The sequence below is a fragment of the Pipistrellus hanaki genome (assembly GCF_964339955.1).
Source record: "Pipistrellus hanaki genome assembly, chromosome: 3".
NCBI classification, from domain to species: domain Eukaryota; kingdom Metazoa; phylum Chordata; class Mammalia; order Chiroptera; family Vespertilionidae; genus Pipistrellus; species Pipistrellus hanaki.
In genome coordinates, this window is record NC_140505.1 from 95,881,255 (window position 1) to 95,905,251 (window position 23,997).

At 44.9% G+C, this 23,997-nt stretch overlaps 2 protein-coding genes across 4 annotated transcripts in view; one reads left to right on the forward strand and one right to left on the reverse strand.

Moving 5' to 3' along the window:
• EEF1AKMT1 (EEF1A lysine methyltransferase 1) overlaps positions 1-2,221 on the forward strand; it is a 30,905-nt gene extending 28,684 nt beyond the window's left edge. For all 3 annotated transcript variants that reach the window (XM_084878650.1, XM_084878648.1, XM_084878649.1), the window contains exon 5: positions 972-2,221. In XM_084878650.1, coding sequence (XP_084734776.1) covers positions 972-1,108 — 137 coding nt within the window. In that variant the 3' untranslated portion in view covers positions 1,109-2,221. The remainder of the gene's footprint in view (positions 1-971) is intronic.
• A 1,206-nt stretch (positions 2,222-3,427) lies between these two features.
• IL17D (interleukin 17D) overlaps positions 3,428-23,997 on the reverse strand; it is a 39,091-nt gene continuing 18,521 nt past the window's right edge. Inside the window, exon 3 of the mRNA XM_084878647.1 lies at positions 3,428-5,851. Coding sequence (XP_084734773.1) covers positions 5,503-5,851 — 349 coding nt within the window. The 3' untranslated portion in view covers positions 3,428-5,502. The remainder of the gene's footprint in view (positions 5,852-23,997) is intronic.

Below are 23,997 nucleotides of genomic sequence, written 5' to 3' on the forward strand. Positions count from 1 at the left end.
TTCCACTGTGTAGATGTCCCACAGTTTTCTAATCCACTCATCTGCTGATGGGCATTTATACTGTTTCCAGATCTTAGCTATTGTAAATTGTGCTGATATGAACATAGGGGTGCTTTGTGTTTCTGTTTTCTTGGGATATATACCTAGAAGTGGTATTACTGGGTCAAATGGCAATTCCATTTTTAATTTTTTGAGGAAACACCATACTGTTTTCCACAGTGGCTGCACCAGCAGGGCAAAAGGGTTCTGAAAAGGGGATTCTTGATTAAAGTGGAAAATACTTGATTTTTTCTCTTTTTTAAAGGCATTACAATATTTTATTTAATTGGTATTTTTTAAAATCCTCATCCAAGGATATGTTTTTATTGATTTTAGAGAGAGGGAAGGCGGAAGGGAGGAGGAGAAGAAGGGAAAGAGAGAGAGGGAGAGAGAAACATCAATATGAGAAACATTGATTGGCTGCCCCCCATATGCACCTAAGGATTAAATTCACAACCTAGGTATGTTCCTTGACCAGGAATCTAATCTGCAGTCTTTTGGTGTACGGGACAATGTTCCAATCAACTGAGCCACTCAGCCAGGGCAACACCAGTGTTTTTTATTTATTTACTTATTAAATTTGTTGTGGTGACATTGGTTAACATGAACAGATAGGTTTCATGTGCGGGTTTCCATATTATACCACCACCAGTTTTTAATACTTATTTTTGCTTTTTTTATATTACTTAGTAGTTTATAATCTATTTCTAAGACACTTGAAGTGTCTTAGCTTTGCAGAGACAGGAAAATTACTTATTAAATGAGAAAGAAAAGGAAGAAAGTTAAATAAATTTAAAAAATGTTGGAAAAGTAAAGAGGAATATGAAGAACTGACCTCCACCCTCATTTGCTGAGTGGTATGGTCACGTTGTGCCAGGGCCCAGGTGCATGGTTGTATTTGTCTTCTGGCTCATCTAGTCTGTTCTCTTCAGGTGCTGTCATGGAGGAAGAGGCAGCAAAACTTCTTGGAGTGAAGATGTGCAGATTTATTCCAAAGCACACCCGGACCTTGGCAAATGAGTTTCGCTGTTACGTGAATTATGACTCTCAACTAGATCATGATATGTAAATGTAGACAGAGTATATATAATACAGGACAGGACCCTGTGACATTCCCCTTTTTATTTTCTTAGTGGGTTGTAAAGCTGTGCACTCGGCCATCACACTTTTGGATAATTTGAAATTGACTTAAAAGATCACTCAGTATTGTCCTTGCTGGCTTTGTTCAGTGGTTAGAGCGTCAGCCGTGGTCTTGGGTTTGGTTTCCTGTCCAGGATGCGTACCTGGGTTGCAGGTTCAATGTTTTTCTTTGGTTCCCCCCCCTCCCTTCCACTCTCTAAAAACAATAAAAAAAAATGTCCTCGGGTAAGGATTGAAAAATAATAATTAAGAAAAGATCACTCAGTATTTTTGAGACACATATTTTTATCATTGTAATGTTTTTTTAATCATTAATCTGAGATTTTATTTATTTATTTTTTAAATATATTTTATTGATTTATTTACAGAGAGGAGGAGAGAGGGATAGAGAGTTAGAAACATCGATGAGAGAGAATCATCGATCAGCTGCCTCTTGCACACTCCCACTGAGGATGTGCCCACAACCAAAGTACATGCCCTTGACCGGAATTGAACCTGGGACCTTTCAGTCCGCAGGCCAACGCTCTATCCACTGAGCCAAACCGGTTTCGGCTAATCTGAGGTTTTAAATATTCAGTAAATGTTCTTTTAAAAAATAACCCCTATGTTAACATTTCCTTAAGGTTGCTAAAAATTAACTAAGGAGGTAACATACTATAACAAATCATGTGTAGGAATGTAATGTATAATTTAGGAATGGTGGGCAAGTAGCAGTATAAGAAGTAACAATTTTAGTTGGTCTATAAGTCTAGCCTTTAAGATGAGGGAAACTTTTTCTCCATGGGGATAGAGGAGGGAAGAGGCAAAGCTTTACTCATATAAAAATGCATTTTAATAAGTAGCCAACATGTCTTTTTTGCGTTGGATTCTTCGTGATTAGTTTTGTGTATTTCATAATTGACTTTAGAGACAGGGGAAAGGAGAGAAAAAAACAAAACATCAATTTGTTGTTCCATTTATTTATGCGTTTGTTGGTTGTTTCTTGTATGTGCCCTGACTAGGAATCAAATCCACAACCTTGGCATAAACCTCGGTGTATAGGGATGACGCCCTAACCAACTGAGACACCTGGCCAGGGCTTGTGATTTGGTTTTAACAAACCATATTTGTTTCTGGTTGGTGTCTGGACTTTAAGAGTGACTTGTAGCTGTATCCTGGCAACCTGAAAAGCTTGACTTAGGCCTGGGTGTGTTCCTCTCTGTTTGGCAGGTAGGGTGCTCATGGCCACCAGCTGTTGAATGGCAAGGAAGGCTGGGTGATGCTCTCAAGTCTGTCTGTAAGCAGGGGGTTCTTAGGAGGTGACCTCATCTCTGACATTTTTACCACAGAACTGCAAAAATCACAGAGGATGATTAAAAGACATCTTTGTAAGTCCGTCCTAATTCAAAAGTTTGCATTTACACCAGGACAACCATGATGTGAGTAGAAAGGGGAGGGTTAATAATTGCAGTTCTGCTAGCAACTCAGAGATTTCCATGTTATCAGCTGTGTGCAAGAGCAGATGAAGTGTGTGGTGAAATGAAACCCCATTTCAGATGAGAATCCCATGCTCGTTCCTTTCCTTCCTGCAGTCTGAGCATGAACCAGTTACTAAAACTGACCTCTTGTCCCTTTTGCCTTAATAAAAGAAACCCAGTCCTACCAGAAGTCTGGGTCTTTGGCCTCTGAATGTGGAACAGATGGCAGGTGCCAGTGTCCTTTGAGGGCTCTTACCAAATGATTCCATTTTTATAAAACAAACATACAACAGAAATATTGTCTGTTGGAAAAAATCTTCAATCACCAGTAAGATACCTCCATTCTGAGAGTTGCCATGAAACCCTCAAAATAGAATTACTTGAAGGAAAAGTAGGCATGGTGGCACTTTTTAAGAGGAGGGGAAGAAGCTATGAAATTTACAATCCAATGCTGCCCGAAATTTTTGTACTTGCCAAAATCAGCAAGATGCAACTGTGTTAACAATGTTACCACGATCAGGAGGAAAGATGTACTTGAACTTTGATGGCATAATTCTCTAGCCAGTATATTTCCCTAGGTGTTGTTAAAACACACTAGACCCTTCCCTTCCAAAATAAAAAACTTTAATTTTAATGAGAACAAAATTCTGTTCAATAAACTACTCATTGAAGCAGTATCTCCCCATAATGGATCACTGCCCTCTAATTTCAAAATATTATCTCTAATTGCTGCTATCTAGGGATAGATTTTGTTTTTATTTCTTTCAGTTTTTATTTATTGGTTTTTGAGAGAGAGAGATTGGGAGGCAGGAAGGAAGAGAGATAAACATGGATTTGTTGTCCAACTCATTTATGCATTCATTCATTGGTTGATTCTGTCTGTGCCCTGTGACTAGTGATCGAACCTACAACCTGGGTATATTGGGACGACGTGCTAATAACCAACTGACCTACCTGGCCAGGGCATGGGTAGATTTCATTTTAAACTTAGCTTTTATACTTGAAAACAAACATACACATAAACAGGCACTTAGAATTAATATAAACACTTCACATAAGAGCTGGATACTACTTATTCTCAGTGTAACTCTTGAGTCACTGGGGCTGTGTTTTTTTTTGAGATTGCTAGGTGCTAGAGCAAGTGCTCAATAAATAGTTAAGTGGATGGATGTGCCACTCAGAGAAAAAGCACAAAAGTTGCCTCTATAATCTTAGAATGAAAAGCCAGTTTCTTCCTAACGTTCGGACAATGCTCTGACCCAGCGGTCGCCAACCGTTCGGATCATGGGCCTCCAGTGGTCTGTGCACCACGCTGGCAACTGCTGCTCTAACCAGCTGAGGTGCCTGCCAGGGCAGTGGACTGTTGTTATCTGAACTAGCAACAAAAGTTGCTCTGAAGCTCTTGTTTCTGGACAGCATACTCTAGAGCACATGTGTCAAACACAAGGCCCGCGGGCCAAATCCAGCCCGCCAGGCCTTGCAATGTGGCCCGCACCGCGCTGTCATCACTGCACTCCGCTGTCAGTTTATGACATTGTCAGTTTATGACTGTTCAGTAAACCATTCGGCCCGCGATTTAGGCTGGATTTTAGATTTTGGCCCCTTCTCTGATTGAGTTCGACACCTACTCTAGAGATACCACCACAAACTACATGAACTATCCACAGCTGCTTGGAAAATCCCGATTCTGTTTAGCAAGGTGTTTTCATGCACAATTTCTGTCAACAGACAAAGCCCTCTTAGTGAACTTGTGTCCAGATCAATTGAAGACTGATGGTGACTCAGGCAGCCAAACTGTGCTTCTGAAACTTGGGAGTGAAACACATGAAGAAAGGGCACTTTTTGGCTTGGTTGGGCGTCACAGGAGAGCAAAGAGATTGTATGTGATTACCTGATTTAAGACAAATAATCTTAAACTTCCACCATAAAATTAAGATAAAGACTTTAATAAACATATTGTTTCCTCTGAAACAAAGTTGAGCTGATGAGAAAAAAATACACACAAGCAATATACCTACACCAGCAACCGTTCTAAAGATTTAAAAAGTACCTCTTGGCAAATCATTATGTTCAGGGACAGACTTCCAGGCTAAAGAAGTAAGGGTTCAGCTCACACTGCAACATATAGAAAAAGAGGCTCAGGACTGCTTTCTGGAAATTGTAAGCTCATTTCCCCCTCACATGTGACTTGGCCCTTCAAACAGCCAAGTTAGGTTCCTGGGAGTTGGCAAAGAAGTCATGTTCCACCTGTCACCAACAAATTGGCCCACTGACTTTGAAAAGTGAAAAAAAGAAATTTTAATTCAGTGAGCCTGCAGCCATTGGTATGCTAGTAAAGACGCCCAAGTTTAGGATTTCTGGGATGGCTCTGGAGTGCCTGAGCCGATGACACTTCCCTTTTATCCCAGGAGCAGCTCCTGGAGACTGAGGCCTGCCCGTTGGGCATGTCGGGTTCAACCCTGCCCGTCTGGTGGTGCCAGCAATGGGGGCAGGCTGGCTGCAGAGACTCGGGACACAGCACCCCTTATAGTTTATCTGAGGATTCCAACTGTGCTACAAGCTAGCAGAAGTGAAAACAAGGTTAATAACACATGCAAGTAAAAGTTTTAATATTAAGTAACTAATATAAAAATAGTTTCTGCCCCTATTGAAAATAAGTAGCTATATATGCTTATAAAAAGATAGTTTGAAACTCATCTATCACCTACGTGTGGCCTGCTTGTCCTGGCAGCGGTGGGCGGGTCCGCAGCCTCAGGGGCGGCCGCTCCCTGCTGAGGCCAACTCCTTCCAGGCCCATGGGGCGCCCACTCCGCCTAAGGAAGCCGGCGGAGAGGGTCCCCTGCGGGCCCGGGAAGGCCGGCCCAGGTCACTGTCCGGCTCCTGCACGGAAAGGCCTGCGGAGGCCCCGGTCCCACTCCTCGCGGCCGGGCTCCTGGTGCCGCTCTCTCCCGCCGCGGTCCGCTTCGGGCGCTGGCGCGTCGCGGTCGGGCGCGGGGACGCAGGTGCAGCCCACGGGCACCGCCACGTACTCCTCCGCGTAGACGGAGCGGCCGCCCGCGCAGCCCGCCGTGCGGCGCAGCACCACCGTGGGCAGCAGCACGGGCGCGCTGCGCAGGCTGAGGTCCTCCTCCCCGCGCGGCCCTGTCAGGCAGCCGCGGCACAGGCAGTAGGCCTCCGGCAGGAGCCGAGGGTAGCGGGTGGGGTCGTAGGACAGCCTGCGGGGAGAGGAGGGATCAGTGCCAGCTTAGGTAGTGCCTTTTAGGTCGCTGCCAGCTTTTGCACAACGGGTCAGAGTGCTCTGCGTTCCGTGAACAGCTCCAGTCACTGTGCATAGGGTCAGAGTGCAAACTGGGGGGAAGGAGGGGAGAACCAATAGGAAGCGCCGAGGTCACCGCTCACACGAAGCAGGAGGTTAGCCGCACGCTTGATCCCAGGTAGTGTCCACGTGAGCCTCGGATCTACAGATCCCAAAGACTTAAATCAGGCTCTTAACTAGTGCCCTTAGAAAAATAACCTCTACACTGTGCACATGCACCAACAGGTGACCCACACACCAGGGAGTGTGATCAGACACCCCCCTGCGCCAGGCCCAACTCCAACTCTAAGGGGCTACCCTTGAGCAGAACTGTCTCCTCCATCCCTCCTGGCTCTGCCCACACAGGTCCCCAGGTCAGGCCACTCTGCATGGGGCTGGTTGACCTGGACACGAGACCATGCAGACACTGGTCACCTGGCCGCTGAAACAGCCACGAGCAAAGGCAGCGTTGAGAACCCTGTCAGAAGGCCACACGTGAGCCCTGTGTCCATCTGTCAGGGTCCACGTGCCCTCCTCTGTGAAGATGCTGAAGTGGCATCAGGGAATGGCAGGCCTGGCCAGGCTGGGACATTTGAAAAGTGCAGGAAGGTTTAAACTTTGTCATCTTCATCCTGATCCAGGCCTTCCTACTTTCAAGTCAGATGCCACGGGCCAGATGTCAAACACCTGCATACAGCCTGCTGCCGCCCTGCAGCGGGTCTGGTACTCCCTGGGGCAACAAGAGGAACCCCAGGCTCCTCTACTCCCCACCTCCTCCTCCCCAAAGCAAGGAAGCCATGAACGGGGCCTAGGACTCCTCCTTAGTTTCTCTTTTCAGAGGGTGGGATTATCCCTCTTTCTCACAGGATTGCCATACTCCACATTCTCATTTCCATTAGTCGGCCCACTTAAAACTTGTGTGATTGTCTTATGAATATTTTCCTTTCTTCTGGAGCTGAGTGCTGGGGACCCTAAAATCTCAGAATCAGAGCTACGACTTCTCCAGCCACTCAAGGAACACCCCCATTTGCAGACCTATCATGTGCCAGTGCGGGAAGACCCCCAAAGTGCTGACCAATGGGAGCCTGAAATAAATGGGAAAACTGATGGGTGCTTAAAAGCTTCTGAATCCTCACCGAAACCGGTTTGGCTCAGTGGATAGAGCGTCAGCCTGCGGACTGAAGGGTCCCGGTTCGATTCCGGGCAAGGGCATGTACCTTGGTTGTGGGCACAACCCCAGTAGGGGGTGTGCAGGAGGCAGCTGATGGATGATTCTCTCTCATCGATGTTTCTGACTCTCCATCCCTCTCTCTTCCTCTCTGTGGAAAATCAATAAAATGTATTTTTTAAAAAGTTTCTGAGTCCTGAACTTGAAATGTGTATCGTTTCTCCTCCGTTTCTTTTACTGTTTGCCCCTGGCAGCAGCAAGGCTGCAGTGCCTTAGGCGTCCCGGGGCCTGGCCAGGGCTCCTCTGACCCCTGTGCTTGCATAGGTCCTTCAAGTGACTGGTTCTGTGGACTAGTCCTCACTGTTAATGACTAAATGCATCAGTCAGGTTGAGAGGTTTCCAGGTAAGATGTTGGGACTGTCTAGGCAAGTGGGCAGGAGCAGCAGGAAGGGGAGGGGTAGAGTGGGTTAGGCGCAGCTGAGGCTGTTGCAGGAGTGAAGTGGATGATGCCGCTGGGCCAGTGTTGGGCCCAGGGAGGGCGTGACAGGATTAAAGAACATTCTCCATCGAGGAGACCAGGTCACTGAGGCCCAAAGAGAGTGGATGGCCCTGGACGGGTAAAGAGGGTACATGAGTCCTCCGTGGGCCAAACATCTTCAGACACTGATGACTAGGATGGCTGGGCAGAGAAGTCTAGAAATGGTATCTTCATGAAATAACAAATTTACTCAATGCCAACTATGTGCCATTGACACAGTGGGAGAGAGCTAAGATAGCTGTGCCTAAGGGAGGTGCTGCGGGTGTCCATGTTAGAGGTGAGTAACACTTGTGGAAGGAGAGGGCTTGAGGGAGGATCACAGTTCAACTGGAGGACCTGCCCCTGGAACGTTTGAAGCTGAGAGGTGCATTTTCTGTTTGAGTCATCAGGGATTCCAAGACTCCCATTGGGGTGACCAGGATGAGGGGAGCAATGGGGGAGCATGGAGGCCTCAGGCACAGGCAACCCTGCTGGTGATGTGCACACAGGCAAGATCCCCTGATTTCCTTCTCATTGCTGCACTTTGGGGAGAGAGTCACACTCAATTGTGAACACTATTACGTGTGTTATGTGCAAACACTTTCATTTTGTAGGCAGCTGGGGCTGCCTACAAAATGAAAGTGTCTCTGACACCAAGACCCTTACATTTACAGATTCCACTGCTCACATCCCAACACCCACTCAAATTAGACTGCGAGCTTCTCATCACCGCTGCTCCCTTGTACTGCTGTTCCCTTGTACTTTGTAGTTCAGGGAACTCTATCCTTAGGAGGACTGGCAAAGCCGTCCATCCCTACCTCTCCCACCTTCCCACCTCCTTTGCAACGCCTCATTCCTACCAGCTGGGGTGCTGAGGCGTAGGCTTCCTCGGACTCCCTCATGCTGGGGGCTCACGTCAGGAGGAGTCCAAAGTCGTCTGCTTGGCTTTCAGAGGCGTGCACAACGTGGTCCTTCCTGTTACCTTCCTCACCTCTTCCCCATCTTCCCTCTGTGCAGCCTCACTCACCCCACAGTGGGGTGTGCCCTGCATGGGCTGCAACTCAGCTCTGCTCAGGGTGCTCTTTCCCAAAACCACTATCAACTCAGGGAAGACCCACTATATTAAAGGTCCAATTCAAGCCAATATCTTAAGTTTTCTAATTTTCTTAGTTGAATTTAATCTGCTCTTTCCCCATATTCTCATAACACCTGGGACCGCTCAGAGAAACAGATGGTGAGCTGATGATGATTTCCCATCCTTCATACCTGGAGGTTAATATAAGACCCTAATGAACATGTGAAGGAAAGGGAATTTTAAAATCTGTAGTCATTCTCAACATTTATTTCTTAAGCATCGTATGCCAATGACTTTTGGGGCACTGGAGTGTCAATGAAACATCTTCCATGAACTCATTTGGGGGATAAATGTGCAAAGAAACCCCTAGACAGCTGACCCTGCATGGCAGCCAGGAGAGGCTTCCTGGCAAATGTGGTTCTCGGGTGCATGTGTTCAGAGGAAGAAAGGAAAAGGGCTGTTAGGGCAGAGGCCAAAGCTGAGAGTTGAGGGCCCAGGTTAGAGTTAGAACTGCAAGGAAGGAAGGCAAGTTAGGGTTGGGGTGACCATGGAGACTGGGCCAGCAAGAGTCTTGATTCATAGCAGGGAACTTGGGTTTAACTCTGAAGGTGAGAAGAGTGTTAGAGAGGGAAGCGTCCTGATCAGATAGTGTTAGTGGATCCCTCAGTTGATGAGATGGAAGATGATCTAGAGCTGAGGAAGGAACTGGTGAGAAGGAACTGATGATATGCTAATAATATCTTCAAATTATTAGCATATAGAGCAGGGGTGAGGAACATATAGCCTGTGAAATCATTCAGTCTGACCCTGCCAAGGCATTAGGGATGAATTAATGAAATGTTTGATCAAATATAACAGGATAATTTAAATTGATAATTTTGTATGGCCTGCAAATGATGTGATAAATATCCAAATGGCCCCTGGCAGAAAGAAGGTTCCCCACCTCTGATATAGAGGGTGGTTCAACGAAATTGTTCAGGGCAGTGTGTGAAGATATATCAAGTAAAAGGAAGGAAAATAAACTTTTAAGAGACAAGAAGTCTAACTGTAGAGACTGATAGAGGCAACAGTGGCCTCCCTGGAGCTAAGAAGGGCAAAGGCTTGAGAAGAGGCTGGTCCAACTGGAACCTGATTTAGCCAACTGCCACTGTTAATATGGGTATGGAGAACACACTCAAAATACTATGAGGATATGACCAACAGCATATAGAATGCAGGAGATTCTGCAGACATTTCATTCCAAAGGGAGAAAAAGAGGGAGGGGGCCTTCCTATTAAAGAGCAGCCTCAAGGAGCCCTCAGTGGCTGGACTGGGGGAAAGGCGATCTGCACGATCGAGGGAACCAGACTGATGCTTCCCTCATGGGAGAACTGATAAAACTCTAGGTTTCCAGCCAATCCCAGGGGTCTCCATACAAGCACCTACGTTCAGACAAGGGCAGAGTAACATTGGGCCACTGGCTGAGGACTAGCTCTGGGACAGGGAAACACACCCACCATATTCCCTGAAAGCTAAAGAGCACCTCTCCCACCCAAACCCTTTCAGACACAGACGTTTGCGTGATTGACAGCTGGCTAGCAGGCAAAGGCAGGCAGAGGTGAGCTGAGAGCCAGGGGAAGTGTGCTGACCCAGCCCTGGGCCTTGTGCTGCTATCACACCTACTCTAGAGGGCACATTGGCCCCTCCTGCTTGCAGCTGAGGCCTGTGGAGACAGACACAAGTGGTGGTGGATTGATGGATTGCTAGGAACATCAAGCAGATTGCTGAAAGCCAAAAGACAGTACCTAACAGGAAGCCCAGAACTGGCAGACAGAACAGAAGAGTGGGATCCAAAGCGAGCTCCCAGGGGGCACTAAGCTTGGCTGAAACCAAAGCCACTTAAGCACTGTGTTGTTTTTTTACTACCTGCCCCTTTTTTCCCCTCTCCTTTTTAATTTTCCCCTTTCTTTATTTCTATTTTTAAATTTATCTTCTTTATATGCTTTATTTGTTATTATTCTAGTCTCTGTTGTTTCATTCATATATCTACTTTTCCTCTTTCCTTTGCCTATGCAATTTTTTTCACTATTCACCTTTTTCTCTCTTTTTTCTTATTGTAGACCTATCTGCTTTATCCTCTATTTTCCTTTTAAAAAATTTTCTTGTCTTTTCCACCTCCTTTATTTAAAATGGTTCCCTTCCCTTTTCCTCTAATCTTTATTCTTATTTTATTTCTGCTCTGCACCTAACATATTCTGCCCCCTTCTTTTACTTTTGTTTGTGCTTTTTAAAATTTGCTTGTTTTGTTTCTCAAATGTATTTTTCATTCTTGTGAGTAACTTAAAGAATTAGAAAAAGAACAATAAAAGCCTAGAATAAGTAAAAGGAGGGAAATAACAAAAATCAGAACAGAAATAAAAGACATAAAGATTAAATAAACAATATACAAGATCAATAAAACCAAGAGCTGGTTCTTTAAAAAGATGAACAAGATTGATGAACTTCTAGCCAGACTTATCTGGAAACACAGAGAGAGGACCCAAATAAACAACAGACACAAAAGAAGTGAGGTAACAACATCCCACAGAAATATAAGGATCTTGGAAAAAATACTATCTATATATGACTATATTCCAACAAACTGGACAACCTGGATGAAATGGACATTTTCCTAGAAAAATATAATCTTCCAAAATTCAATCAGAAAACTTGAATAGGCCAATAACTACTAATGAAATTGAAGCACTTATTTAAAAAAAAAAAAAAAAAAAAAAAAAAAAGACACCCAACACAAAAAAAAAGTTCTAGCAAACAAAAACCCTGGTCTGGAGAACTTTACAGGGGAGTTTTTTCAAACATTCAAAGAAGAACTAACACTTATTCCCTTCAAACTATTCCAAAAAATCCAGGAGGAAAGAACACTTCCAACTTCTTTTTATGAGGCCAACAGTATCCTAATTCCAAAACCAGATAAAGACACTACAAAGAAAGAGATTACCAGCCAATATCCCTGATGAACATAGATGCTAAAATCCTCAACAAAATACTAGCAAATCGGATCCAGCAATATACTAAAAAGCATACATCACGACTAAAGAGGATTTATTCTGGGGATGCAAGGCTGATACAATATTTACAAATCAATAAGTGATACATCACCTAAACAAACTGAAAGACAAAAATCATATGATCATATCAACAGATACAGAGAAAGCATTTGACAAAATCCAACAACCATTTTTTTAATAAAAGTTCTCAGCGAAGTGGGAATATAGGGAAAATATCTCAACATAATAAAGCCATATATGACAAACCTATAGTCAATGTCATGCTCAATGGGCAAAAACTAAAAGCATTCCCCCTCAGAACAGGAATGAGACAGGGATACCCAATTTCACCATTCTTGTTCTCTTTAGTACTGTTAGTCCTAGCCATAGCAATCAGACAAAAAGAAAAAAATAATAGGCATCCAAATTGGAAAACAGGAAGTAAAACTCTCATTATTTGTAGATGACATATTATACATAAAAAACCATAAAACTCCATAAAAAAAAGTCTCCAAGATTTAATAAATAAATTTGGCAACATAGCAGTATACAAAATCAACACCCAGAAATCTATGGCATTTTTATATATCAATAATGAACTCACAGAAAGAGAAATTAAAAAAAAAAAATCTCATTTACCATTACAAAAAAATTAAAATACTTAGAAATAAATGTAACCAAGGAGGTAAAAGACCTATACTCAAAAAACTCAAGGACATTGAGAAAAGAAACAGAGGAAGATATAAGCAAGTGGAAGAATATACCATGTTCATGGATTGGTAGAATCAACATTAACCCAAAGCAATCTACAGATTCAATGCAATTCCTATTAAAATAGTAAGCATATTTCACAGGTCTAGAACAAATACTCCAAAAAAATATATATTTTTTTAAGTTTCTTTTTTTTTTTTAAATATATTTTATTGATTTTGTACAGAGAGGAAGGGAGAGAGATAGTTAGAAACATCGATGAGAGAGTCATCAATCAGCTGCCTCTTGCACACCCTCTAATGGGGATATGCCCGTAACCAAGGTACATGCCCTTGACCGGAATCGAACCCAGGACCCGTCAGTCCCCAAGCCGACGCTCTATCCACTGAGCCAAACCGGTCTCGGCCAAATACTCCAAAAATTTATATGGAACCAAGAAAGACCCTGAATAGCCACAGCAATCCTGAGAAAGAAGAACAAAGTTGGAGGAATCACAATATCAGATAGCAAGTTATATTACAAAGCCACTGTATTCAAAATAGCATAGTACTAGCACAAGAACAGACATATATATCAATGGAACAAAACTGAGAAACCAGAAATTGACTCAAACCATGATCCCCAATTAATATTTGTCAAAGGAGACAAGAGCATGCAATAGAGTCAAGACATCATTCAATAAATGACGTTGGGGAAACTGGACAGATACATGCAAAAAACAAACAAACAAAAAAACTAGACCACTGACTTACACCATATATATACAAGAATAAACTAAAAATGGTTAAAAGACTTAAATATACATTGTGAAACTATAAAAATCTTAAGAGAAAACATAGGCAGCAAAATCTCAGACATTTCTTGTAGCAATATGTTTACAGATACATCTCCTAAGGCAAAGGAAACTAAGGAGAAAATAAATGAGGCTGCATCAAAATAAAAAGCTTCTATACAGCAAAAAAAAAAACAAACAAAAAAAACCCACACAATATTTGCCAATGACACATACAGTGGAGGATTAATTTCCAAAATATATAGGGAACTCATACCACTTAACAGAAAGAAGATAAACAATCCAATTAAAAAAATGGGCAAAGCATCTAAATAGATACTTCTCTAAAGTGGAATTACAGGAGGCTAAGTGACATGAAAAATGCTCAAAGTCACTGATCATCAGAGAGATGCAAATCAAAACGACAATGAGGTATTACCTCACACCTGTCAGAATGGCTCTCATCAACAAATCAACAAATGACAAGTGCTGGTGAGAATGTGGGGAAAAGGAACCCTCGTGCACTGCTGGTGGGAATGCAGACTGGGGCAGCCTCTGTAGAAAGCAGTGTGGAGTGTCCTCAAACAATTAAAACTAGATCTCCCCTTTGACCCAGTGATCCCACTTCTAGAACTATAATATATCCCAAGAAACCAGAAACACCAATCAGAAAGAATGTATGCACCCCTATGTTCATAGCGGCATAATTTACCATAGCTAAGATTTGGAAACAGCCTAAGTGCCCATCAGCAGATGAGTGTATAAAAAAGCTGTGGTACATCTACACAAAAGAATACTACTCAGCTATAAAAAAGAAAGAACTCTTACCATTTGGAAGGACATGGAGAGTATTATGCTAAGCAAAATAAACCAGTCAGTGAAAGATAAATACCACACGATCTCACTCATATGTAGAATTTTATGAACAAAATAAACTGATGAACAAAATAAATCCAGAGATACAGAAGCATGTAACAGACTGTTGAATCTCAGGAGAAAGTTGGGGGAGAGGGAGTATGAAGAGATCAACCTAAGAACCCGTGGACACAGACAATAGGGTGTTGAAGGCCTGGGGTAGGGTGGGGTGCAGGCTGGAAGAGGTCAATGAGGGGGGGAGGGATATGTATAATACTTTCAACAATAAAGATGGAAATCCAACTGATATCTGACTTAGCCAATTTACTATTAGTATAGGTATGGAGAACACACTCAAAAGTACTATGAGGATATGACCATCCACACGTAGAATGTGGGAAACTCAGCAGACATTTCATTCCAATGGGGAAAAAGAGGAAGGGGGGCTAGCTATAAAGAGTGTTGGAAAATCACCAACAAAAGGTAGCCTATTGAATGGGAAAGATGTCTGTCAATCATATGTCTCATAAGTGATTGATACCCAAAATATATAAAGAACTCATACAACACAATTGGAAAAAAAGGAAAAGGAATACAAGCAATGCAATTTAAAAAATGAACAGGTGTTTTTCCAGAAAAGAAGTACAGATGGTCAACATCACTAATCATCAGAGAAATGCAAATCAAAACTACAAAGATATCACCTCACCCCTCTCAGAATAGCTATCATCAAGGAGAAAGAAAAACCTAGTGCCCTTTGGATGGGATTGTAAAATGGTGCAGCCACTGTGGAAAACAGCATGGAAGTTCCTCAAAAAATTAAAAATGGAACTGCCAGGTGACCTAGCAATCTCTCTTCTGGGTTTATTTTTAAAGGAAACAAAACGCCAATTTGAAAAGTAAGTGCACTCCTATGCTGACTGCAGCATTATTTACAATAGCCAAGACATGGAAGCAACCCAAGTAGCCATCAATAAATGGTTGGATAAAGAAGATGGGATACATGTATGGAATGTAGTAATACTCATACATAAAAAAGAAAGGAATCTTGCCATTTACAACAACAGGGATGGACCTGGAGATTATTATGCTAACTGAAATAAGCCAATCAGAGAAAGTTAAATACAATATGATCTCACTTACTATATATGTGGAATATAAAAAGAAAAAATCTGATACAGATGCAGAGAACAGATTAGTGGTTGCCAGAGGGAGGGGTTTGAGGATGAAATAAGTGAAGGGGTCGACAGATACAAAACAATTATAAATTAAGTTCCTGGGATATAATGTACAGCATGGTGACTACAATGAATACTGTATTGTGTCTTTGAAAGTTGCTGAGAGTAAATCTCATCACAAGAAAAAAATTATAGCTATGTGAGGTGATGGATGTTAACTAGACTTACTGTGGTGACCATTTCCCAATATCCTCTCTAATAAAAGAGAAACATACAAATTGACCATACCTTTGCTACACCCACAAGCCACGCCCACCAACCAATCAGGACAAGCATGCAAATTAACCCAACCAATATGGCGGTTAATTTGCATATCCAGGCCAGAGCGACGACTGAAGACAGCGTAGAAAGAAGCCAAACGCTGCACAAGGGAGTGAGGCTGTGGAGAAGCAAGCAAGTGGGGTGCTGCAGAAGGGAGGGAAGCCGGCGGGCAGCGGAGACCGCAGCAGGAAGCCCTACTGCAGGGATCTTCCTGCAAGGGGCCTCTAGTATACAGATATCAAAGCATTACATTATCTGCCCAAAACTAACAATGTCGTATGTCAATTATATCTCAGTAAAAAGAAAAAAGAGAGCATCCAGCAGTGACAGAACTACCAGAGCACCACTTACACCTACTGTGCAGTTATGAAATGAGACCCTGTATTCCCAAGTGTCTCTGTTTAGATGAGAAATAATATGATTGCTTAAAACCCATATCAAACCCAAACTGAGGGACACCCCACAAAATGACTGACCAGTACTCTTAAAGTGTCATAGCCATGGAGGATACAAGAACTGAGGAACTGTCACAGACTGAAGGCAGCTAAAGAGCTCTGAGCATCAGAAACCATGTGTAAGCCTGGGCTGGATTTGGAGCAGAAAGGGGGACTTATTGGGACACCCCTGTGCCAGCCCACTTCCTGACCTTCAGAATGCTGCTTAGTTGTGATGCTGACCTTTGGGCAATCTGGTTAAGTGGTACCGGGAATTCCTTGTACTAAATTCACTTTAAAAACAATATTTTTATTGATTTCAGAGAGGAAGGGAGAGACAGATAGAAACATCAATGATGAGAGAGAATCATTGACGGGCTGCCTCCTGCACACCCCTCACTGGGGATGGAACTTGCAACATAGGCATGTGCCCTTGACCGGAATCAAATTCGGGGCCCTTCAGTCCTCAGGCCAATGTTCTTTCCACTGAGCTAAGCCCACTAGGGCTCACTTTTTTTATTTATTAATTCTTTATTGTTGAAAGTATTACATGTCTTGTTTTCCCCATTGACCTCTGCCAGTCTGATCCCACCCCCAGCACTGGCCCTAATCTCCCTATGTCTGTGTCCATTGGTTATGCTCATATTCATGCATACAAGTCCTTTGGTTGATCTCTTACTGCCCACCCCCCTCACAAATTCACATTTTTTCATTAGTTTGAAATTATTTAAAAATGAGTTAAATAATAAAGCAGAAAAAATAAAGAGAAAAATATTTTAAAGTGTTAAAAAAAAAAACCCAAAAAACAAACAAAAAAAACACTTATGAGACAATCAGGGATATTTGAACCTGACTGGGCATTTGAAGATATTAAGGAAATATTAACTTTTAAGTGTGATCATGGTATTGTGTGGTTTTGTTTAACCAAGGGTACTAATCTTTTAGACATGCATACCAAATACTTGAGTGTGTATGCAGATACACATGGTGCTAGAGGCCAGTGACAAAGTGCCCCTGAATCGGTCACACAGTGGGCAGTGGTGGTCATTACCCAGCAGAGGTGTCAGGCTCCTGAGGTGGGCATGAGAGCATGGACTCTCCACGAATGCACCGCCAGCGGTCAGGACCGTCCTCACCATGTGTGCCACAGACCACTATGGACACGGCGGATGGCCACTGCCATGCCCAAGGAGGTGTGCGGTGAAGCTGGAGGCCAAGGAGGGCTGACCGTGGCAAAGAAGGGGTGAGGGAAGGCTCAGCTAAGGAGCCGGAGAGCAGAAGACCATGGCGGGGCGGGCTGCCAGTGGTCACTGTAGCTGGAGTGACGGGTGCGTGTGTGTGTTCATGTTGGGTGGAATTTAGTGAGAAGTGAGAGGAGTGTATGGGGCCTTGAAGACCAGAGGAAAGTCTGGATATTACCTTGAAGACTATGGGAGGCCACAGATCATTCTGACAGTGATACAGACTCAACTGTAAGACAAATTGGGAGGGAAGGTAAGAAGGTCAGACACAGCTTCTTCAGACTCAGTTTCCTCATCTGTTCCTAAACAGGGGAGATTCTTCAGCACATCACATGTGCAGGTGCCAAGCCATGTGTCACCCATTACTTTTATCAATGGAACCACAGTGGCTTGGGTGCTGCCACAGTCAGAAGGCTCATCTGACTAAAAATATACACCTCACCTCCACCAATCGCTCCCCAGGGAGTGAAATTCACACCATCACACTGACATCTCTGGGCTGAGACATGAGACAAGCAGACACCGCCTCCCCCTGTTTGAAACGGGGACATAATGAGAAGGCATAAGGTGCAATGGCTTTCAAATTGTGGTTTTATGACCAGGAGGTTCTCTTAGAAGTGTCTACCAGGGCAGGAACACAATGCACACATCACCCCTACACCCCCTGCTGTGGTGCCCGTGCCACCTGTGCCCACAGAAAACACAGACACAGCCATTGGACATGGGCTTGGGGAGAGGAGAGACCAGGAAAGAAGGTGCAGAAGCCTTGGGGCAGCCGGGTGACAAACAGCGCTAACGCCCATCAGCCCAACCTCCAGACTTGGTATTCTGGGAAAAATATCAGCTAGAGTGCTTTTTGCATAAAGAAAGCTGCCATGAATATGAAACATGAAGATACTCCAACAGGGACTAAACATGGCTGTAGGGCCGCAGAGAGACCTGTGTGGCGGTCGCCTCCTCGTAAGCAATAACTTTATATATATATATTTTCTTGATTTTAGAGAAGGGAGAGGGAGGGAGAGAGAAACATCAACGTTAAGAGAGAATCACTGATCAGCTGCCTCCTGCACGCCCCCTACTGGGGATCAAGCCCGCAACACAGGCATGTGCCCTTAACTGGAATCGAACCCGGGACCCTTTAGCCCTCAGGCCAATGCTGAATCAAACCAGCTAGGGTGCAATAATTCTTTTGTCTTCACATGTTCTGTGTGCTGTTCCACGAAAGCCTGGCATAGACACACACTTGAAACACATCAAGTTCCCCCTTCTGACTGGACCCCAGAAGTGCTCCGGGCCGTGTGGCAACTGGAGGGCAGCTGGCCTGCTTCATTGGAGAGCAAAGGCTGCCCTTCCGGACAGCGGAGGTGACGGCAACTCAGCCGGGCACGGCAGAGAAGAAAAAGAGCAACTGCCCTCAGGGACCCTGAGCGTGGGAGGAAGAGTCAGGAGTGGTTTGTGTAGGAACAACGAGGCGCCCAGCAGACCCTGTGGCAGCTCCTGTGTGCCCCAGCTGAGGCCCAATATCAAGAGCTAGGGATTTACTGCCGCAGATTCACAGGTCTGGCTCCCCCTCCCATTTCCCCAAACATAACATTATTTTAATTTCCAAGCAGCAGAGGCTAAGTCTACTGCAATCCGAGACCCAAACCCAGGAACCAGGCAGAGATGCCTTCTTCGGCTGACTGGAGACCCACAAGCACTGAACCGTGTAAAGCAGAAACAAAGCCACCTCAGTAGTCCTGATTCTTCAGTGAATTCAACCCAACAGACTTCCATGAAATTTCGTTCAAAGTTAGTTTCCGACCGGTGGCATCGGGCAATCACTGCCCTGCCAAGTGAAGGGATGACCAGCTATTCCCCCACTTCTTGATGGCAGAACTGATAGTCTGACTTTGTATCTTCTGCTTAGAAAAGACTCTTGCCATCCACTGAGTGTCCAAGATACTGGAGAATCCCCAAATTCATCTAGAAAGTTAGAGCAATTCTAACCCAAATCCAATAGATGTCTCTTAGAACCTGGCAAGCTGACCCTAAAATTTGTATAGAGAGAAAAGGGCAAGAAGAGTCAAGACCATCGTGAAAAGGGATGAGGGGCTCACTTACCAGATACCAAGACATCACGGGGTTATGGTAATAAAAGGCACCTGGAGCCCTGGCAGGTGCAGGGAGAAGCGACTTCCCTTCCAACAGCTAAGCTTCCTCTGAAAAATGCCTGTCTTTGCCTGGGATGTGGGCAATAAAAAGTCACAAGATTTCCAAAATGTGGTTTTCGGATCCCTGCATCAGCGCCATGAGCAGCGCAGTGACAAACACATCCTCACATTTCCCCCGCCCTGTCTGCTCCCAAACTGAGGACAGACAGGAAACTGGGCGGTTTCTCTACAAGGGACTGGCCCATACATACACCGACTCCGCTCACAGGAAACCGTGGGGTGATTGCATTTCCCCAAATATGCCGAGTTTCATGATCCTACTGGCGCTGGGCCCCAATGCCGAGTCACTGCCAACCCAACAAGCACCTGGCATTGCAGAGGACACGGTGCGGAGGGTCAGCTGTCCTTCACGGAGGCACAACGAGGGCGTTTAAGCCAGTGGTCTATCCCTGACTCAGACTCAGTCACGCCATGGGTGGGCCAGGATGTTGGTGGGGTCAAAGCCCCCAGGTCATCCCCGCACGCAGCCTGGTGGGTTACTTGGTTCCCAGGTTTGAGAGAGAGTCACTCGGGCAGGAGTTTGTATGAGCCCTCCACACTCCCTTTCCTCTTGGCAGTGGCTTGCAGCTGGGCCCAGTACAGGTGGTGTCGGGAGGCTTGCTGGCCAGGAGGTACCTGGGGACATGAAGACCAAATGCTTTTCCTGGGCCGGGCAGTAGCGCCCCGTGGGCTGGCAGCTCCCCCTCTCCACTCACTGAGCCTGAGTCACAGATCTCAGCACATGCAGCCAGGAGCTCTGGACGATGCTCTCTTGGCCCCACAAGAAAACATCAGTTATGCATTCCTCATGAATGAGGACATGGAACAAATCTGCCCGGAGAGTGGTAGGCACGGATGCCTGCAGCCAGGTCCCCGCGAGCTCCACTTGGCCTCTCTGAGGGCCAAGCACAGCCAGGCATCAAGGTCGGACCTTAGGATGAGCCACGAGGCAGGGCCTTCTTAGCAGCTCTGGGGTGTCAGGGGGAAGGGCCCGCTGCCTGCCCTCTCCCTATTCTGGGAGAAACTGAGGTACCAACAGGGGAGGGGCATGTCCAGAGTCTTCCACCAGCCATATTGCCCTGAACAACTGCCCTGCAATTAGCTAGATGCCTGGCCAGTGGTAAAGCTAGAAGTAGGAAACCTGCAGATACCATGTAAAATCTGCCTGCCTGGAAGGTCAGGGACCAGGACACTATGGCTTATTAAAGAGTTTGGAAAGTAACTCAGAAAAAATGCTTTACAGAAGGGAGGAGAGAAGAGCAATGTGAGCAGAGCCAGAATTTCTCCTGGGGTTGTGTCCCTTTGCCATGGCAGACGCCACCCACTCGTGCAAAGAAGGACAGCTCAGGCCCACAGCATGCGTGCGGAGCTGTCTTTGATGTGTCCACCTCTGGGCAAAGAGAACCCACCTTGATCTGCAATGAAGCAGAGTTAATATAACACACAAGTCTAGACTCCAGCAAGTCCCAGAAGAGCTTCGGGAGATGGCTTTGCCTTTGTCCTCATCAGGTAATCTCCACGTGTCAGTTCTGGGAGACAGACCACCGGGGTGAGTCTGCCTGCAGGTTACACTGGGCAGGCGCAGCCCCCTTCCCACCTTCCCGGGTCAGACCACACAGGGCCCGGCCGGAAACCTTTGTTCTTAGGGCTAGAGACAAACGAGGAAGTGCACACAGGGGAGGGTGCCCCTGGAAGAGAGATAAATGGGAATATTAAGAGATATAATCTGCAGTAAGGACTCTTTCTAACATTATGCTTCCAACTTCTCCAACTTTCTCTAGTTAATATCATAGTCCTTTTACAATTGTAAAATAGGATGAAGAAAAACTGGTGTGCTCCAGGAGAAAGGCGTCAGGATCTATGTTCTGGGCACCGCTGAGTCACTATTAGCTGGGTGGGAAGTGGCGGATGCCCTGGAGAAACGAATGTTTGGGTTAGAGGAGGCTGAGGCAAAAATATTCTTTTATTTCAACCTGTTCTGATGAAAACCTTTTTTCGATACAGTATTGCTAAAAATCTGATGATGAACTTAGCGGACTTCAGATTGTGAAGGTCGATCCCAGTGAGTAGACATCACTGGCCTGGCCCAGGCGATGACCTCGTCCAACCTACATAAGCTCCACAAAGTCACCTGCCCAAAGTTCTGGGACAGAGAGTAGTGCCAAGTTCAATTGCTGCCCATTGTCTTCACTGGCAGAGCGGTGTGGACAGGAGCCTGGAAGGCTGGTGAGCCGTGAGCCCTGGCAAAGGTCAGAGCTGCACCAACTGTTTAGTCTAGACAATGGTAGCTGAAGCAACTTCCCAACCAGACAGTCATGTACAATAAATCCTCACTGATAAGACAGTCTGTCTGCTGCTGGAATTGCCTGCCTAAGGGCTGTAGGTGGATCCCAAACTGAATAAATGGATGGCAAAGACAGCACAAGTGGAATCCTTCCTCTTGCATTGGGCTCCCACCTGGACCCCCAATTTCCAATTTATTATTTCTCGTCTCATCTCTGTCATTTGTGGTTGGCCCTTCACCAGAGCCCAACCCCGAACCACTCAGGATGTGGGTCATCACATCTGGCGCCTCGACAACGGACCTCTGAAGGAGCAGATTTCACCTGGAGCGAAGAAAGAAGTTTCACCATCAAGGTGGGGAAGACTTCACTGGGCAGGCGGGGAAGAAAGTACCGTATAGGTGGGGAAATGCACCACATGTAAAGCCCATGGTCAGCTGCAGAAGTCGTGATCGGTACGGAGGGTGAGAACGTCAATTTTTGTTTGTTTGTTTTAAACAAATCTTTATTATTCAGATTATTACAATTGTTCCTCCACCCCCCACCATAGTTCCCCTCCACCCCCCGGGTCCCACTCCACCCTCTACCCTTAACCACCACCACCACCCCCACTGTCCTCATCCATAGGTGTACAATTTTTGCCCAGTCTCTTCCCGCACTCTCAAACCCCCTTTCCCACAAGGATTGTCAGTCCACTCCCTTTCTATGCCCCTGATTCTATTATATTCACCAGTTTATTCTGTTCATCAGATTTTTTATCCACTTGATTTTTAGATTCACTTGTTGATATATATGGATCTGTTGTTCATAATTTTTATCTTCATCTTCTTCTTTCTCTTCTTAAAGAATACCTTTCAGCATTTCATATAATACAGGTTTGATGATGATGAACTCCTTTAGCTTTTTCTTATCTGTGAAGCTCTTTATCTGACCTTCAATTCTGAATGATACCTTTGCTGGGTAGAGTAATCTTGGTTGTAGGTTCTTGCTATTCATCACTTTGAATATTTCTTTCCACTCCCGTCTGGCCTGCATAGTTTCTGTTGAGAAATCAACTGACAGTCGTATGGGTGCTCCCTTGTTGGTACCTAACTTTTTCTCTTGATGCTTTTAATATTTTCTCTTTGTCTTTTGCCCTTGGCATTTTAATTATGATGTGTCTTGGTGTGGTCCTCTTGTATTTCTTTTGTTTGGAGTTCTCTGTGCTTCCTGGACTTGTAAGTCTATTTCTTTCACCAGGTGGGAGAAGTTTTCTGTCACTATTTCTTCAAATAGGTTTTCAGTATCTTGCTCTCTCTCTTCTTCTGGCACCCCCATAATTCGAATGTTGGTACACTTGAAATTGTTCCAGAAGCTCCTTACACTATCTTCATATTTTTGAATTCTTTTTTCTTTTCCAGTTGGGTGTTTTTTACTTCTTTGTATTTCAAATCTTTGACTTGATTCTTGCAATTCTCTAGTCTGCTGTTGGAGCTCTGTATATTATTTTTTACTTTAGTCAGTGTATACTTAATTTCTAGTTGGTCCTTTTTCATATCTTCGAGGGTCTCACTAAATTTATCGGCCTTTTCTAGAAAATTTTTGAAAAACCTTATAACTGTGGTTTTGAATTCTATATCCAGTCATTTGCTTTCCTCCATTTTTCATTTGTGACGTGTTTGTCTCCACATTTTCGCTGCTTCCCTGAGTTGATAGAGTGGTTTTGTGTGCTAGGTGTCCTATAGGGCCCAGTGGCTCACCCTCCCGTTACCTGAGGTGGACACTCTTGGTGTTCCCCTTTGTGGGCTGTGTGCAGTCTTGCTGTAGTTAAGCCTTGATTCTTGTTGGTATCACTGGGAGGAATTGACCTCCAGGCCAACTGGCTGTGAGGATCAACTGTGTCTATGCTGGGAGAATTTCTGTGCTGGAAACACTCTTATGAGATAAGACTTGCAAAGGGCTTTGTGCTCAGCTTGAATGGGGTGGAGTCTCAGGGCGGAGCAGACAGCAATGGATTCCCGTCATCCCTGCCTAAGAGGCCCCTGAGTCTCAGTGTCTCGTGGGAATCGCTGCTGTAAGCACCTCTGAGAGAAAGCCACCCTCGAGTTCCGCCTGCTGCCAGTCCAGTTTCTTCCCGAATGAGTCTGGGTCCCCAGAATCTTGCCCAGAACTGGAGTTCAGAGCAGTTGGGAACTTTTATCTCCCTCCTGGTTGAGAAAGGCAGCTGGGTACTCAGTTGCCAGCCCCCTTCATTCATGCCTTCTGTAGCTCCTGAGTCTCAGTGTGCTTTTCGCTTTCCTTCCAGTTGTAGAATT